This window comes from Apteryx mantelli, chromosome 18 (genome assembly GCF_036417845.1).
Source record: "Apteryx mantelli isolate bAptMan1 chromosome 18, bAptMan1.hap1, whole genome shotgun sequence".
NCBI lineage: Eukaryota > Metazoa > Chordata > Aves > Apterygiformes > Apterygidae > Apteryx > Apteryx mantelli.
This window is the reverse complement of record NC_089995.1, coordinates 1,836,577-1,854,982: the sequence shown is the minus strand read 5'-3', so window position 1 is coordinate 1,854,982 and position 18,406 is coordinate 1,836,577. Positions and strand designations below refer to the sequence as shown.

Here is an 18,406-nt window from a genome sequence, read left to right as displayed (position 1 = left end):
TGCTGGGTGACTGGTGAACTTCTATCTGCCCGGCCTTTTTTGGATACACTATGAAATGGGCTGGAATTTCAGATGTGAGAGCCCACCAGCACAGTCTCCTAAAAAGCAAGCAGGGCATCATCAGCTGAGGGCAACTTGGATTGTGCAGGCTCATCCCATTGCCTGCTCTTGGAATATATAAGCTGTGGGCATGGTCCTCTTCTGCTTGTTACCACATGCTATGTTTTGAGCGAGTTGACTGTGGAGATCTTAAGACTTGTGGGCCAGTCTAACTACAACTAGTTACTGCAAGATACATTTTAAAATAAATCAATTGTAGATGGTGTCAGTGCTCTCTGTGATGGAGCTCTTCTGCTCGGTTGGAATAATCCTTGTCTAATTCTTACTGTTTTGCAGTGGAAAAATCTTTGCAGTGCCTCAGGCTGGCTTTTTTTGTAAGGTTTCAACAGGAACAGATGTCATTTTTGAGAAAGAGGTTACAGAAGAAGGGAAATTTTGCCTCTCTTATCTGTCCTTGTAAAAACTCAACCAACCTTGACAAAGTATTAGCCTCTGAAAACAAACATTAGATTTTTTAAAAATACTGTTTGTCCCTATACCATATCCCCTTTGCACCTGAATGAAGGAGGGCAGTAACCTGTTATTGTGACTGATTTTTGTATTACCTTAAGTGGTGGAATAGTCTTTCTCTCAGACCTAACCCTCATTTTCCTGCTGAGCCTTACACAAGGCCCACTAGGCATTGCACAGGTGAAAAATTTCTCTCATCCCATGTCTCTTGGCAGCCCCCACTTTGCTTTGGCAGCCCCACTCCAACTGCAGCTCTCATCTTTCAGTCCTGTCCCTAACCTTAATTTTTTGGGAAATCTGTAGACATGGTCCCTAAGCTATTTCACAGATCAAAAATGTCTCCTAGCCTAGGTCCCTTGACAGCATTTCCTTTTGGCAGCCCCTTTCTAGCCCTGCTCCATCCGCAGCTCTAGGCTTTTGCTCTCAGCCCTAACCCCAACTCTCGTTTTTGCGGGGAGCTGTAGAGAAGGCTGTTAAGCCCTTTCCCTGACCAACATTCCTCTCCCTGCCCAGGTGTCTTTGCAGTCTCCGCTTTGCTTTGGCAGCCCATTTCCAGCCCCACTCCAATTGCATCTCTAGGCTTTCTTCTTTCAGTGTTACACTAACCCTAATTTTACGGCTGAACCTTTGATGAGGCCTGCCAGACAAAAGAAGTCTCCCACCCAGCTCCTTTGGCAGCCTAAACTTTTCTTCAACAGCCCATTCCTAGGCCCATTCCAACCACAACCCTAGGCCTTCCCTTTTCGTCAACCCTAACCCTCATTTTTCATCCGAGTTTTAGATAAGGAAACCCAGATGAAAAATTTCTCCCTGCTCAGGTCTCTTGGCAGCCCCCACTTCGCTTTGGCAGCCCCTTTCCAACCCCAGTCCATCAGCAGCTCCAAGCTTTCTCTTTCTACCCAACCCTATCTCTAATTTTCCTGCAAAACATTAGAAAAGGCCCCCCAACCATTGCCTAGATGAAAACTGTCTTGCAGTCCAGGTCTCTTGGTAGCCGCTGCTTTGCTGTTGAAGCCCCTTTCCAGCCCTAGTCCCAGTTCAACTCTAAGTTTTCTCTTTCCCTCAACTCTAACTCTACTTTTTTTGTGGGGAATGGTAGAGACAGCCCCTAAGACATTGCCCAGACCAAAGATTTCTCCCAGCCCAGGGCTGTTGGCAGCCTCCACTTCCTTATGGTAGTCCCTTTTCACACCACTCCAACTCTAGGCTTTCTCTTTTTCTCAACCCTAACCCTAATTTTCCTGGGAAGCTATAGGGAAGGGATTGTACAATGTTAACTCATTTCCCGTTTGCCCCTTCTTTCTTATTTGGTCTTTAGCTCTGTGATAGCACTGCATCCTTGCTTCCTTCCATCTGCAGGGGTGATGAGGAATGTAGATCATAGCACAGAAAAGGACCTCCTTCCTAATTTAAGCTTTAGATATGAATTCTGATATTGCTGCGAGCATCCAACTTCGTTGGACAAAGCTTTTGCTGCGGAACATCAGCGTATAGAAATTCAATGAATAGTGCTTGTGCAACCCTAATTCTAGCATTTTCAGGCTTTTGAGTGCTTAAGTATGTATCCTTTAATATCCTCCTTAGATTGTGAGGCGAGGTATGGTGGTTGAAATGCAGCCTCAGCCCCTCAGCACTCCAGACCGTGGGCTCCTGGAGAGGAGGGGAGAGGTGCCTGCTCTGCGGGGTTGTGAATAGATACTGCCTGCCACCGGCCAGACGTGGAAGAAGTAGTGGTTCTGAATTGGCATTACACATTGCCATAAAGAATGTCAACAGCTTTATGGGCACAACTAATTTTGCAGCCTGTAAAGTAGTTTCAGGGCTCTCATGTGGCTTTTAAAGGTGACCTACTAAGTTTTCATGGAAAAGGAGCCAAGAGCAGGTTGCTGAGTGCCTGTGATGAGAGGTATGAGTACAGAGCCCAGCTCTGACCCAGCCTGAGTAGCTTGGCCCTCTCCATGCGCTGTCAGTAACAGTGCCGCTCGCCCCTCGTGCTCCGGAGCTGGTTGCAGTGGCTGGGAAGGAGCTGCTCTGCGAGGGCAGGGGCAGGTGTGACAGCGATATCAGTATTTTGCCTCTGGATGTAAGATACTCAGATTTTCCGTTTCCCTTGTGTGAAACTGCAGGCTCTGAGGCTGTTGGGAAAATTGTTTCAAAAGGGCAAATGTCAGGTTAAAACCCTCTTTGAAACTCTTTCCTCTTCTTGGGACAAACAAGACCATGAAAGAGCTTAACAAGCCTAAAGCTCTTCCTCCTGCCTGGGCTCAGTGGACAGCACTCTGCCTCTCTGCCTGGTTCTTCTCCTCAAGCCCAGCAGCGCTTCCAAAAAAGCTGAAAATAGTTGGTGCCATCCCTGGAGCAATTATTTGATCCTCCACAGCTGATCTGAACTATTTCTAGGAGCTAAACAGCTGGCCCAAGAAGGATCCCAGACTGGGGGCTGAATATCCCCTGAACCTTTGCTGGATGGGATGCTGGAATGAGCATGCAATAATCTTGTGATCGGGAGCTGTCTCTCTTCAGCCGGTTGCCTGCTGAATGGGTGCTGGCTACCACCTTGTTACCAGCCCTCAGCACAAGGCGCCCCAGCAGCGGGGCCTGCTCTCACGGCAGAGGCTGCCATGCGAGTAGGCTGGTCCATGCTGCCTGAAGACCTGCTGTTCCCATAGGAACTGTACGCTGAGTGAGTGAACTTCATGCAGAGATCACGCTTACTGTCAGAAAAGGTGATAATATGAGTATTGGAAACTTTATTCTACTGGGGTAGGCTTAAACACCTTCAGTTTTGGAAGCAAGGTTAGGAAGAACACAGACATAGTATCTGTCTGGGAGCTTCACGCGCTCCTAGCCACTGCGTCAGGATTTCTCTCCTGGTTGCTCTGAGCCTGAAGACTAAAAGGTGCATGTTCTAGCAAATGTTTTTCCTGGCAGAGTGAAGCAGCAGACAAATGTTGCTTGCTTTGGTTACAACTAGTTACACAGTATGCAAATGAAATGTTAGAGGACATCCTTTGGGCCTTTGTTGCCCTTAAAGTTTCAAAACCTGGCTAAGAATATGCTTATCCCTTTAAATTGGGGAACTTCTTAGGACAGTGACCTTGTCTCAGTCTGAGACAGCTAGTAGAATATGTTTGAACTTATCTGAGATCTTTTTGATGGATAAAGAGGAATCCTGAAGTGCTGCTTGTTTTACTGCTGTTTACCAGTTGCAGGCTAACGAATATTGTAATTATTTTTTGCCAACCAAATCCTAAGAATTCCTTGGTGTCCCGTGACAATTTGTCTTCTAGCTTTGCTGCTTCATTTCTTATAGCCTTGCTGTTCTGATGGTGTTGCAGGGCTTCTATGCAGGCCTCACGTGCCAAAGCAGTAGCAGGATGGGAGATGGTGCAGACAGGTGCCCCTGGGGACCTGGAGGCAGGTTTGGAGGATTCTACAGATACCTGTCACTCGGCCCTGCTGTTGACCCAAGGACTTCTCATATCATGAATTGCAGCAGTGATATTTAAGATGTATTCAGCTTTTTGGGCAGGTGTGTGCCTGAGAAAAAGGTCTGTTGGGTCGACTTAGCCTTGCAGTAACTCCTAGTAAGTCAGAGTTGCGGAGAGGTTGCAGAAGGTCCTCTTGGGCAGGCCCCTGCTTTGGGTAAGCAGCCTGACTGGGGATGTAACTCCTGGAGCTTAATAAAAGAGCTGAGTGTGTCTTTCTGGGGGATTGCAAAGGGTGGTTGGGGAAAAAAGGCTGGAAGAGCTTCTTTATGGGGATGGCTGCAGGAGACTCTGGAGTAGGGACTCCCTTTCTGGGTGGTGTGCTCTGAAGCTAGGTGCTGTGGCAGACATGCTGGACAGGATCCCCAAGGAGGAAGATCTTGGCTTGTGTGCTGGGAAGCTGCTGGTCTCCAGGCCTGGTTGCATTTCCCCAAAGGCTTTTTCCTCGCCCTTGTCTCCTTTGTGCCAATGGGGGGGGGGCTGTTGTGGAGCATTTGCTCTTCCAGGGTCTGCCACGCTCTGCTTCCTCTCCTTTCTGTCTGCATTGTATTGTCGGATGTGGAGAGGAGCTCTTCCTTGTTGGCTGTTTGGCACAAACATCTTTGTGCCCGTGAGCCTTCCCCAGCGCCCTGCATTTGTCCCACTTGCTGTCAAGCAGCCGTTCCAGCTCGAAAGCATCGGATGCTCTGTGGAATTGCTGATCACCCCAAGCAGAGCTTTGTCTTGGATTTTCGTGAGGGTTGAGTGCAAAAAGGGCTCATGCCATATTATTTTCAGCTTCAGTCCTCTCTAGTTTCAGGCTGGCCTTCCTCAAAGCGCGGCCCCAGGCACCCCAGGCATGCAGAGTAGCTGCTGAAAGGGCTGGGATCCAGTCGAGTGTGGCATTCCTCCTGCTTTTGCAGTGTGGAAGCTGCCTGCTCTTCCTAGTCCCCTGCTCAGGATGTTGTCAGAGCCATGCCCGGGATATTAGCACGCAGCCTGTGCCGACAGGGCTTGTATAGTACTGCTTTAAAGTAACAGGAGGAGGGAAGCAGGAGAGCTGCCGAAAGCCTGGCTTCCCGTGTCGGCTCTGGCCCTTGCTGGAGCTCAGTGCAGAGGAGAGCTGGGAGAGGAGGCTCTCGGCAGCGGGGAGGAGCAGGGGCATGCTGCGTGCCATATGGGCAGCCCCGACAGGAGCTTTGATCTTGAATGGTGCCACGGCTTGGCTGTTGGAAAACGTCTGTGGAGAGGGGACTGCTGCAGCAGGGGCTCTCTGACACACACCCAGGCTGGAGGGTCAGCTGAACAGCTAATTTCAAGGGTGTGTGGTGTTTTTAAATTACTGAGGAAGGTGAGGGGGGAGAACTGCAGCCAATATGCACTTGTCTTTCTGAGGATCCTGTTGGGGTATTGTCTGAGCACCAACAACTTTATTGCCATGCTTCAGAGCTTTTGCTGGAGCCAGAAGATCTGCTGCCTGGCTGCTTAGCTGTAAAATCTTTGCCTGCTATGTGGGAGGCTGTGCAGAGGGTGCCCTGAACACCCCACTCTAGCAGGTGACGGTTCTGCTGGCAAAGCAGTACTGAGGACAGGAGGACTGTCTCATCCCAGCCAGAGGTTGGGTTATGATGTAGCTCCCTGGTGAGAACAGCCACAGTGTGTGGATGAGGGAGAAACCTTGCGGCAGTGCAGCTGTGACTGGACCGGGTGACGGAGACTCAGCCCGCAGTGGCACTCCCCCCATGGGGTAATAGAAATAGAAAGCAGTAATAGAAGGATCTTGCAGGCACCCTGAGGAGCTTGTGTGGCTGGCTTTGTTGAGCTAGCTAGTCCTTCCAGCTGTGGGTGCTGCGTGCCAGGAACCAGCACTTGGGGTTTCCATCGCTGCTGTTTCTGCTCTGCTCAGGGAAGGATCTAGCTACTCGTTGGTGCCAGGAGGGAGTGCTCTTCTGGGTGCTGTACCCTTGGTATCTGATCCCCCAGTGTACGGAAGGATGCATCTGCTGCTACAGAACATCTCCCAGCTCTGCTTTGGCCAGGTGCTTCTCATTTTTCTTGGTGGCTTTCTCTGCAGTATGGGTGCTGAAGAAATACGTGTTTCCTAGTCTAATGGTGTTGTAGCACATACAAATGGAGTCCTTGATGCTCAGCTTGTATTGCCCAGTTTGTGCCTGCAGTCACAGGTTGCACATGAGGGTGAGTGCACAAGAGTGTATTTTACTTGCTCGGAGCTAGATTTTCAGCAGATGGTGTTCAGCGAGCAAGGAACCGGATGCTGTGGTGTGGAGACATGTTGCATGGTGGAAAGTTTGGAAAGGCACTTTGGCTCTCGTGCCAAGACCCTCCTCTCCTGCTGACATGCAACAGGACATAGGCAATGGCAGTCTGTCTTTCCATCAGATAGACTCCTGAAAAGCAACCTCATCAGTGGCCCATCTGTGATAGCTCTGTCCTAGGCAGCTGCTGGGGCTGCTTCTTGCATGCTTGGGGCCTCTCCCCTGTTGCTGTTACAGTGCATAAAGGCAGTCCTAGCATACAACCTCTCCTTGGATGCTGTAGTCTCAAACTGTTGCTTTCCTGTGACTTTCTTGAATGAGTTAACATGCTACAGTGGTACTTGAGCAGCATGTCCAAGCCTATGCGCTTCATACGCTCCAGCCTGGATGCCCTGCAAGCACTGTGGGTAATCTAGGCCGTGATGGACTAGTCACACATGGCTTTAGGCCTACCCCTGTTACTGCTGTAATACTTTATTCCTTCTCCTTCATGCATTAACTTCCTCCCCCAAACTTGGCTAGCCTGTTTCTGAAATGCATGTTAAAAATTCCCCTATGGCCCTGCAAAGTGGAATAAGTTTTGTAAAGAAGAACTGTTTCTTTACAGGCTTACTAGTCTGGGCCACTTCAGTCCTCCTCATGTTTCTTACCAGCTCATTTTCAACCCTCTTTTTTCTCCTCTTCTTGAAGATCAGCTTGAGAATATCTTCTCCCATTTCTAAGGGAGCTGTAAGGGAAAACAGAGGTGAACCAGTCTGCAGGGACATGTGCACTGATGGAGCTGCATGTACAAATGAGATAGATGATTGCTCCTGCGATGAGCTGTAATTGCTTTCACAGAACGCCTGTATATATTTGTGCTAGCGGGACTGGCTATCCAGGCTCCTTGGCGGGAGCTCTTTGCATGCCTGCAGGATTCTCGGGGCATGTGAGCTGCATGCTCGCACGCCTCAACCTCTGAACTGGGAAACTGCAGAATAGAGTTTGGCCACTCTCATGAGACAGCTGGTAGAAGGGGAAGAGCTCATAGTTCCTGCTTGGTCTTGGGGTGGTGGTGGTTCAGATGGCGACTGAAGTGGAATTTCTGATAACGTTTCTTGCATGTACACAAGTGCTTCAACTCTTTTGGGAGCCCAAGCAGGAATGACAGGAAATACAGGCATGATTTGGGTCTTGTGCAGGGATGTCTCATGCTTTCAGGACAATAAAAATAAATCAAAGGGAGGAAGACAGTAACCTGATATGCCCCAAATTATGTAACTGAAAACATCATTGCTAGCAGCAGAGACTTTGGAGAGGCCATTCCACAGTGAGTTGGGCTGCTCTCGTAGAGGGACAAAACACAGCTTTCAGCACTGCTTTGGTTGTCTCTTTAAATGCAACAAGACAGCTCCTGAGCGCGTGGTCAGCCTGCAAGCTTGGTGTGACCGGAGAGCTGTGACGTGTTAGTGTGCTCGCTGCTTGTGTGCAGTGCCCAGCGCTAGAGATTTTTAGAAGAGGTAGTACCACAACTTCACAAAGGAGGATTTGCCTTGGGCTGTGGTAGCCTAGAGCACTGGTGACTGCTTGGTCCTGCAGGTGTTGCAGGCTGGCAGCACTGGTATGGAACGTACATCAATTACATTGGGTTAAAAAGGCGTAAAACTTGAGAATGAAGAATAAAAACTTCCCATTTGTGACAGTGGCAATAAAGCTGAATCTAACAGCCTGGAGGGCTTACATGATGTGCTAGTGAGAACATGTTGATCTCCATATGAAAACCATAAGCTCATTTAGAAAATTGGGCTGTCTCATTTGAGATTAGAGTCTCTCTTTAATCTGCAAATACTTAATTAGCATGGAAATGACTAGTTAAATGGGACTCTCAATGTATATGTATCCACCTGCCAGCATGGGGGTGCTCCTTAGCAGGTGGTGTGCTTCCCTTTGGGATGCAGGACAAGTTCCTGTCTCCGAGGCCAGCCCAGGCTGGATGCTCTAGAGGAGGAAACAGCAGGCCACGGCATCAGGCGGCGACGAACCTTTCCTCCTCTCCAGCTAGTCCCCTGACACATGATGGCAGGACATGCTGGCTCCAAGGGGTCATGAATGATACAATGTGTAAAACGTCCCAGGTTCCCTAGTGTCCGGAATCATAAATTGCCAAAGTAGCTCTGGTCTCTGGTCAGCTCAGAGTTTAATACAGCCTTCCAAATCTGCCGTGGCGCATCCTCCTAGGGAGCTGCAGCAGTGCCCCAGGAGAAGCTGTGGGTGCTCCCACCCACCCCGTGGCAGCCTCTCGCAGTGGGTAGCGGGGTGTGCAGAAGGGAGACCTAGTGCTCTCTGCTGACACTGGCAACATTGCTGTTTTTTCCCTTGCGCTTGAAGGACTGTTTGCTGCCAGAGTAGGTACCTCAGTTAAGGCTGCCTTCTCTGGGGCTAAGCAAGTGCACACACTGGCTTCAGTCCTACTGAAATAGATTGGGTGTATGGTGGGGGTGATATTGTTGTGTGACTGTTGCCAGCTGGAACAAGAGAATGGGACTTGGAGAAAACTTATCTGCTGTTGCTTTGGGACTGCCCCTAGCATGGGACTGCTCTTCCTGTGTCTGCTCTGTCTCAGGGCTGGCCTGACCCCAGCCCTGCTCGCTCTGCCAAGCTGCTGGGCTCTGCCAGTGACAGGACACAAATGGAGCAGGTAATGCCCTTGCAGGGCTTGGTGTCTTCAAGCTAGGGTATGTGGAGGCCGAGAAAGGAAGGAGAAGTTGCAGGTGTTTTCCCCTGGCCCTTTGATAGGGAACTGGGAGAGAGGAGGGTCTGCCTGCTCTGTTCCTGCCTGTCCCTTGCTGGCCATAGCCCGTGCTGAATGCTTTGGGGGCACTGGTCTGTCCTGTACCTGTGACAGCGAGTGGCCTGTGGCTAGGGCTCCTGGACACTTTTTCTACCAAGGACCAGAGCTGCTCCATTGGCAGCTGTGGGGCAGCCCTTGCCATCAGGAGTTTTGACACAGTGCTCTGCAGAAAGTTTGCCAGCAGTTGCCTTTCGGGCAGTAGGAGTCTCCTAAGTTGGAGGTGGCATGACACAGCCCTGCCTTTGCCTGCCTGCTTAGTTGTAAAGAGCGCGAGAGGCCAGAGGGACTTGCTGTGAGCCCTGGAGGTGTCAGTGGTGCGACAGATGGGCAGGCAGATGAGGGCTGATGTCAGGGAAGAGGATTCCCTGAAAAGAGAGGTTTTCACCAGAGATCTGAAATGACCTGGGTGGAGTGAATGGTACTAGCGACAGAGGAGAAGGCTCTGATGGCAGCAGTGTTGGGTGCTTGGGAAGTGATGGGCAGGGATGATGCCAGAGGGACAGAAGCTGATGGGAGCAGAGGCCAGGACTGTGGGACTGGCTCAGCATGACTGAAGCAACAGGATCCAGCAGCCCTTTCCTGGGGTCTGGAGAGGCTGCTGGGTTGTCCGTACAATGGGGAGCTTGCTCACTGCTACACAAAGCTTTCTGGGATCCTGCTGCCTTTGTTGTTCAGCTCCTGGCACCTGTGTGGGTTAGAAGCAAGCCACAGAGAGGGTGGTGAGCATGCTGGGGCCTAGGCTGTTAAGTGTGTCTGATCTGTAATGTACATTTTGTTACAAAAACAACACTCTGACAACCTAGAGCTGGGAGGTAGGAGCAAGCTCTTGTAAGCCAGGGAGTCTGACTACCAGAATATGGGATAGATAGAGAGACTTTCAGCCTGGCCTAGCCTGGTGGCGAGGAACTTGGAACAGTGTATTTGTCTTGGCTTTTTTTTTGCCTGAATTGGTGCTGAAGTGCTGTCTTACAGACAACATCCAAGCCTTTCTCCATCCCTGGCATCTCTTCAGTCACAGCAAAACCACCTGAGTGTTCAGCTCTGCTGACCTGGCTCTAGCAGGACTGGGATGGACAGAAGGTGACAGAGACCTCTGTAGTCTTTCTCTAGGCTGTTTCTTTGCCCTGCCCTAGGCTGGGCAAAAAGGCTGCAGCTGCCCTGATGTGATGTGATGGGTGAGGCTGTTTCTCCCTGGCACCTGGAGGGGTGTAGTTGGAAGCTGCCAGTGTCCTGCTCTCCTGTATTGATGTTCTCCTGCCATGGAGAAGTCTGTGCTGCTGGAGTCTGTCCTGGCACTGTCCCCATGGCTGGGTTGGCAGGAGGCTGGTGGAGCCACACGCAGGCACCTTAGCATGATAATGCCGGGGTGCCAGGGCTGAACCTGTGGGACTGAAGGTTGCATTTGCTTTGTGTGAGCTCTGTTCTGGGGCTAGCCTGGAAGCATCCTCTGTGTCTACCAAATGACAAGCAGGTCACTCGGTTAAGAGTTGCGATTCCAGCCCTCTGGGGATGGGAGGCAATGGGGGAGACCACACAGCTCGCTGAGGCCAGGGGGTGGGGAAGGGAAGCAAAGCTGAGCAGCAGGGAGGTGATCACAGGCACTTTAATGATGAAAAGAAAATGAAGAGCAGGAAGAGAGTGCTAGTGTCCTGCAAGGGTTGGAGGTCCCAGGATCTATCTTCTGGGCTACTCCAGAAAATCTGCAAGTGAAAGGCTGAGAAATGGAGCCAGGACTAAAAACATCTCCTGCCTTGGGAGCCAAGAGGGACCTGGTGGGCACCAAAGCTGCAAGAAGAGGAAAGCTGTGGGCCTGCCTAGCCAGTGATCTGGGAGAGGCTGAAAATGTGTTCACCCAGAGGGGTCTGGGGCTGGAGTCCTTAGCAGAGCTTGTTGGGCAGAGGCAGGAGAGAAGTGCTGATGTGAGCTGTAAGGCTGCAGCCTTGGGACATGCAGGACTGAGCTGGGGAGCAGGAGCCCAGCCCTGCCTTCAGGCTCAGGGGGAAGAGTGTGGGTGAGCTCTTGAACACCTGAGCACATGCGACTCACAGGAAGAGTTCATGGTGCCTCATCTTCTCTTCTCTTGCCTGAAACTGCCTTCCCAGGGATAAGGAGCAGCAAGGGGAGCTTGGTTTGAGAAGTCTGCAGGCCCCCTGCTGTGACCATGGGGTGGCACTGTGAGCAGCTGTTGGATATTGGGGCTAGCTTTCTCCACAGCAGATGGTACAACTGGAAGCTTAGACCTGCTGGGGGATGCGAGTGACCTGTTGGACATGGGCTGGACCCGGTGGGGTGAAGGCCAACGCTTGTTCACATGCGACTGGCAAGGACGGGTAAGCTGAGCACCTTGGAGTCTCCTGCATGTGTTCCATAGTTGCAGCCTAGAGGTCTCCATGAAAGCTGAACAAAGCCCACATTTCTAGCACTTTTGGCTCTGAGCAAACCTTCAGGATGGAGTTGCTCTCTGCTGGAGCCCAACAGGATTGTTCTGAGCTGCAGCAGCTGTTTGTTCTGAAACTTCTGCCTGGTCCTGGAGGGAGAGCAACACCACTGAAGCTGCAAGCATTTTGCCTGCCAGTCTCAGCTCCTTGTCGTCTGGGCCCTTCTGGGGCACATTGTAGAGGAGAATGAAAGGGGCTGGCAGGCTTATTTATAAGTTGTGGAAAAGTTTTGCGCCATCCTGTCTGCAGGTGCTATCAATATCCTCCTCACACAGCTGGTGGCACTGGGTGCCTGGACTTGCTGCCACCAGGCTTTGCTGATGTGTGGGACATACTGGACTGGCCTGTGCTGGACAGTGGGGATCACAGAAGCCTTTGCTGCTTCTCCTTGGCTTGTTGGGAGGGAACTGTGGAGGCCAGGGTGGATCAGCATCCAGAATCTGACCTCTCTTGTGCTGGTCTGAGCATTGCCCATCTGTAGGGTCTGTTGGGCTCTCCCACTTTGGGAGCAGAGCCCCAAGAGAGGCTCTGGGTCAGAGATGGGGGGCAATGACTCTGAGTTTTGGTAATGTCCTGGACCTAGCAGGCAGCCCATGCCAGGGAGGGAAGCCGTGATGAAGGGGCGGTGAGGGGGTCGCTGGGCCTACAGCAGCCTAGCACCATTTGCCCGCAAGGTGCGAGCAGTACAAGGTGCACCCTCGTGCCAAGCTTGTCTGACAGCTGCTGTGGCAAGGAAGGCTCTTGCGTTGCTGGCTGTTTGCTTGGAATAGGGTTTGCATGGTATGGAAGGGAAACTAGAGGCAGATGTTTGTGGGATTTGTGTCTAAAACACTTGTCAAATACTTCTGGGCTCTTTGGCTCCCATTGCTGGCACTGAGGGAGCAGACAACTGCGGAGGGCAGCCCCTCCACACCCGACAAGCATCTGCTGCCTAGGGCAGGGATCCCTGGGCAAGACCCGACAGCTCTGTCGGGTGTATTGTGGCTGAGGCTGCTTCGGGGAGGGCACACGACTGTAAGCTCCCCATGTCCCCTTGACTGTCACAGCTGGTGAGCGTGTTCGTTGAGGGGAGCTGCAGTGATCCCTGTTCAGCCTGGGGTCGGCCCTGTTTCCTTTGCTGACCCCACCTGTGGCAGGGCTGCTCCTGGGCTTTCCTGATAAAGCGCCAGTAGAAGGGAAGCAGTGAGCCTGTACTTCTCATGCATCTGGCAGTTTCCAGCCTTCTCCTGATCCCCAGAGAGGCTGGGCTTGGGCACATGCGTGTCTGCTCAGCAGCCTGTGCCATCCTGGTGGTGTGTGTCGCCACCATGGTGGGCTGCTCTGGATCTCGTGTCTCTGCCTTCGGGTACAGTTGCTCAGCTGGTGCCTGCAGGGAACCTGTGGCCCTTGAGGAGAGTCCGGCCAAGAGGCGCTTCTGGCCAAGCCTGAACACAGGCACCTTGCACAGGGTGCCCATGGTGTGGAGAGCATGGCAGGGGTAGTCTTTGCCCCAGCGAGCTTTCTGGGTGCTGCACAGCCACAGATCCATGGGGTCCTCACCAGTCCCCTCCGGTGATGGGTGACTGAGGGACCTCTGTCATGCAGCTCTTCCTGCTGGTGGCACTGCTCCTGTCTAGGGTGTCTGCTCGAGCTGTTCAGCAGTGGACTCGCAGCTGCAGCCCCTCGGACAGGCCTGGTGTTGGGGGAATGCATGAGTATCACCCCTGCCTGCAGCTGCCCCTTCTCCTGTGGGCTGCGAGGTGGGTACTGCTCCACTGTAGCATCCTCATGTGCTGTGGCGGCAGACAGGTCTGCCTGCTCTGCTGGCGGCTCAGGCACCGTGGCAGCCAGCACGCTGGCCCCTGCCCCCACACTGTTCTGAGGAGTGTGACTGGGCAGGGGGTACCTGCCAGGATGACTCTCTGCCCTGGCCTGGCTTGCCCCTTTCCTCCCAGCAGCTCTTCCTTCATGACTGAGGTAACAGCCCTCTGCCATCAGCCACCACATTGTGTCGTAGACCATGGGCAGCAGCTGGTGCTGTGAAGAGACAGGTCTCCAGCAGTACTTCTCCAGAATAAATTTTTTGCACTCCTTCCCCAGGAGTAGCAAGCAGAGCTTGCTGCAGAGCTGTCCCCAGTGATGCATGTCTCTGCAAGGGAGAGGAACACCATAATAAGGTGCGTTTCCTGCCCCCTTCCCAAACATAGCAGCACAAGGAAGGGGCTTCCCTCACCCTCCTTCTGCAGCAGCAGGCTTTCCCTCTGGTGCTTGCCATGCTCTTACATCCCTTCCCTGTCTCTTATCTTTGTTCCTGCTGTTTGGCAGAGGCTGGTGTGTTTGCTGCTTTCCTTTTCTGCTGCAGGGTTGGCAGCATCTGGAACGTCTCTCAGCGGTGTCCTTTGTGGTTTGTGGGCTCTGGAGGGTGTCTCTGCTGGCCCTGTGGGTGTCGCTTCACACTGGGACTGCAAGTGTGAGATTTGTCTTCCCCGACTGGGGTCAGGTAGCACCATGCTGCTTGGGCACATATAGTCAGGGCCTTTTTGTGGCTCAGCAGAGCGGATGTCCACTCTGTGACAAACTGTGGGTTCTCATTTATGGAGGGTGTTTGATTCCTGCAGCTTTATTGCTCTGAGGGGCCCAAAGTTGGCTCAGCCTCTTGGAGGGGTGATGTGGAAGGTCTGAATACCTCAGGTTCACCAGTCTCTTTACCGTGAATTTTTTTTTTTGTGTTGTGTCTTGCAGAAATAACATTCATCCCAGATTTGATGATAATGAAAATACAGAAAAAAGAAAAGCAGGTTTGTGACCCTCTCTCCTTCTTCTAACTCAGTGGGCAAAACTTTGGGACCTTGCCCTATGTGTGAATGGCTGCAGTTGATGCATGGTGGGAAAGGGGGTCTGCATTTCCAGTCAGAACCTCAGCTTTGTATGTTGAAATGTGACCCTGGCTATAGCTTAAAGTAGATAAATCTCAGCCTGGACAATTGAACAAGGTGGATTTTATCTCCAATAACGGTAATTCACCTGATTTGCTTTTGTTTCCTTGTAAGAGCATCCCTTCTTTCCCCACAAAGTCACCAGTATTGGTTCTTGTTTGAATCTCATCACATGGGCATTAAAATACGGCCTTTGAACAGTTACATGTTTGCTATGATTACTGCTAATAACGCAGTGCTCCAAGCAATAGGAGGTTGGGGAAGAGCGCTTCTGCAGGGCTGCAAGAGCTTGGCCAAAGGATCTTCCCTTGCTCCAAAGTAATCTCATCCCACCCAGCTGCCATCTCTGAAGTGCTGCATCTGGTCGGACGTATCTGCTTTTCCTAGAGGTGATTCATGAGCTAGTGATCTTTGTATTAAGTGCGTGCACAGGAAAAACCTGACCACTGGCCCTCTGATGAAGGGAAAGGACCTGTTACATGTATGGAGACTCTCTCTGCCTGCAGGAGTGAAATACGACTGGAGGTATAAAACAAACCGGTCCACCCTGAGCTGATTTGTGTCTCTGCCACTTTTAATGGGAAATCATTAAACAGAACACTTAGTTAAGGGATAAATCTGTTGGAGAGTACGAGCTGGTGCCTCTTCTAGCCTGCTCTGAAGCAGTGTCTTTGTGCTGCTCAGGGCAGTGCAGATCCCTTTGTGATAGCAGGTTAACAAAGAGGAAGAAGGGAGGGAAGGATTTGGAAAACATGAGTGTGGTGTTGTTACAGGCTTGCAGCAAGCAAAATGCTGTAAAAGTAGGAAGGTGTGTGTACAGTGAACCAATATTGTAAGAAAAGGTGAGTTTAATAGTGTCCTAAAGACACTGTAAACAGGCAGAGCCGGTCTCAAGCTGAGGAGCAAGGGAGCACGGCAGGTCTTGCTTACCAGCGCTGCTGGATTACTCCTGCTGGGCAGGGGGAGAAGGCCTGAAGAAGAGTGGAGCACTTTGGGCAAAGGTGAGTGATACCTTTCCTCTGGTAATGAAGCCCAGGTAAGAAATTCCCACTACTCCATTGGACTAATACAGCTATTTTTTGACTGCTCTGTAAATGGCATTGCTGAAATGATGTGGGTTTTAAACACAGCAAAAATATCCTCCCCCAACATTTGGAGATTTTAGCTGGCTCAGTTGCCAAAGTGTTTTGTGTAACTATCCCTGTAGATAAAGGCTTGGGAGGAGATAAACTCATGCCAATGTGGGGAGGCAGGAGTAGGGATTGAATTTGTCATCTCCTGAGCTCTCTGAACCGGGAACAGTGTAGGAGAATCCTTAGTTAGGTTTGATCCTCTTGTCTTTGTGGCTCTGGTGCAGTCTCAGGTCCAGCTCCTCTCTGTTGTGAAGCAGGCTTCCTTGTTCTTAAATTTTGTCTGAAAGTGAGGCGATGGAGTACTGCGGGGCTGCAGCATGTTTTCTGCCCCGGGTGTACATCCCAGCTTTGGGTTCAGTGGGAAGGAGCCAGGCAGCCCTGCTCGTCCCTGTGAGACATGCTGGGCAGCAGGGCTGTATGTGCTGCTCCAGGGCATCAGAGCCAAGAAGGACCGCAGAGCCCGCTGGTCCACATCAGAAAGCCTGGCTGGCATCCGGAAGGGGAGACTCTGGCTGGTTCTTCCTTGTGTGCATCTCTAGAAGTGCTTCTAGGACAGAGACCTTGCTGCCTGGCACTTCCTTCCCTGGAGCAGCTACTGTGCGGACACAGTCTGCTCCCTGGCCTGCCTGAGTCCTGCCTGAGCAGAAGACAGTGCCTGCAGGCTGTAAGGTGTGACAGCAGTACATGCTTGGGCTGGGACAGGTTCATGTCAGGGAGTCCCCTGGAAGGTCTGGGCAGTGGTTAGAAATGCCACTGTGGATTCAGTGGCTGGAAGAAGGCCTGGCCAAGCAGGGCTTCCAGGGAAGTTTTGAAGTGTTGAAGGGGCTGGCCATTTGGGACTTCCCTGGGGTCAGTGGCTCCCTGCCACACTCTCTCCAGAGCCTGATGGGCAGTGTTGGAGGCAGCTAGCAAAACCAGCCAGAGGGGCCATTCCATATCCCCCTGGGGCTAGACACCTGAACCCAGGAGTTGCCCACACTGTGTACACAGACTCTCTTTGTGGCACCCAGGGAGAGCCGTTGCCTGCAAGAGCCCATTGAGCAGCATCTCTGGAGAAGATGTCATGCTTGTGTGGTTCCTGGGACTCTCGAGGGCTGCAAATTTCTGTACCTGTCTGTCTGCCAGCCATTCACCCCCAGAACCTCCGTCTTGGTCTTTGGCCTGTAAGTGCATACTCAGGCCTGTGTGTATGCAGGGAACTGCGAAGGCGCAGCAAAGTGCTGGCACCCTTCCTCTTGGGAAGGAATGCCAGGAGAGCTCTCACCTTCCTTTGAGAATGGTTCTGGACTTGCTTTCTCCTCTCCCAAGTCCCTTCCATGGCTGCCCCGAGCAAATGCCTTGTCCTGCCCATGTTGCAACGTCTAGGTTGGAGAGCAGGGGTCTCGCAGTGGGCTCTCCTGGGAGGAGCTCTTCTCTGTGCCGCATCGGTGCCCCTTGCAGCAATGCCATCCTTGCATGGATTGGGACTGCTTGTCGTTCAGGGTACTGCCAACTGGTGCAACAGCTGAGGGACTGTTATTAACATGGTCAGGGTCTATGTTTGCATGACTCTTCTTCCTTAGTAATGCATAAAAATCTGGTGGATTTGTCACCAAGCTGTGACTAATTCGTGAAACTTGTCACTTCCCTCGTGACTTACGAGGCTTCGTGCCAGGGCGCCTTGTCTGCTGGCAGAGGTGGAATGGGGGAGAACTTGCCTGACTTCCCCCAGAGAGCAATGACAAGCAGTGGATTTTCTTTGAGAGGTTCTGTGGCTTCCACAGCGCATTCGTTCCCTGGGCTCCCTTTCCCGGCAGAGAGAGCAGAAGGCTCTATCCTGCTCCTCCTTGGGCAGTAAGGGGTCTTCTATTCTTGCTTATTTCTGCCAAGCTCTGACTTGTTGAATAACCTGAGAAAGACTGAACTAAAATAAATCTAGTTGTCCCACAGTGCCTGTAAATCTCCTTATTCTACAGATATGGAAGTGCCCCCCCCCCCCCCCACTGCCCGCTGCCGCATAGATTGTAAGAGCAGAGCAGCATTTCTGGGCTGCTGGAGTGGGAGGGGATTGGAAGCAGTGTGATTCATTAGCTCCTGCCTTCTCCCGGAGGGCTCTTCTGCTTTTTAAGCCTGGGCTTGGAAGAGATGGGAATGGCGCGATCCTCTGCACTGTGTGGCTGGCAGCGTGAGGAGGCAGCGTGCAGCGGGGGACAGACTGGGGACTGCAGGCACCGGACCGCTGCTGTGCACCCCTCGGACTGGGAACGTGTGGGGCAGTGTGAACCCCTCCTCTGGGAGCCTCATGTCCTGCTGCGCGTCTGAGGGAGGCTCTATTTGCCTTTGCTCCAAGCACTTGCTGTATAAAATGAAGGCTTTTCCTGGATTTTATGGGTCTGTTTTTATGAAACATGAGCTTTGATGTCTCATTTGCTGCAAGCCCTGGCAAGGGGTGTTACTAGAGCTCACCAAGGGCTGGCGCAGAGTTGTTCTGAACAGCAGTGGAAACTATTACAAGGGGAACTGTGGCTCCCCTGCACAAGGGCCCTTGTAGCTGTATCCCAAGCCATGTCCATGGGCTCCTGGCATAACTTGGACTCTTTTCTGTCCTGCTGAGGGTGTCAGGTGTGATGATGCCTGCTTTGGGTGTGTGAAGGAGTTTTGCTTGGCCTAGCAGCATGTGGGCACCCAAGCGTGGTAAGGAGCAGCAGATCAGGTGGTAAGTCTCAAAGGGCAGGGGGAGGCCGTAGGAGCAGAGCAGTGAGCTGCAGGGGGATGTGCTGCTCCTCCACAATGAGCCA

At 52.0% G+C, this 18,406-nt stretch overlaps 1 protein-coding gene across 1 annotated transcript in view; it reads left to right on the top strand.

The window, feature by feature from the left end:
• CHD6 (chromodomain helicase DNA binding protein 6) overlaps window positions 1-18,406 on the top strand; it is a 92,138-nt gene that overhangs the window by 4,734 nt on the left and 68,998 nt on the right. Inside the window, exon 2 of the mRNA XM_067307933.1 lies at window positions 14,303-14,358. Coding sequence (XP_067164034.1) covers window positions 14,326-14,358 — 33 coding nt within the window. The 5' untranslated portion in view covers window positions 14,303-14,325. The remainder of the gene's footprint in view (window positions 1-14,302; window positions 14,359-18,406) is intronic.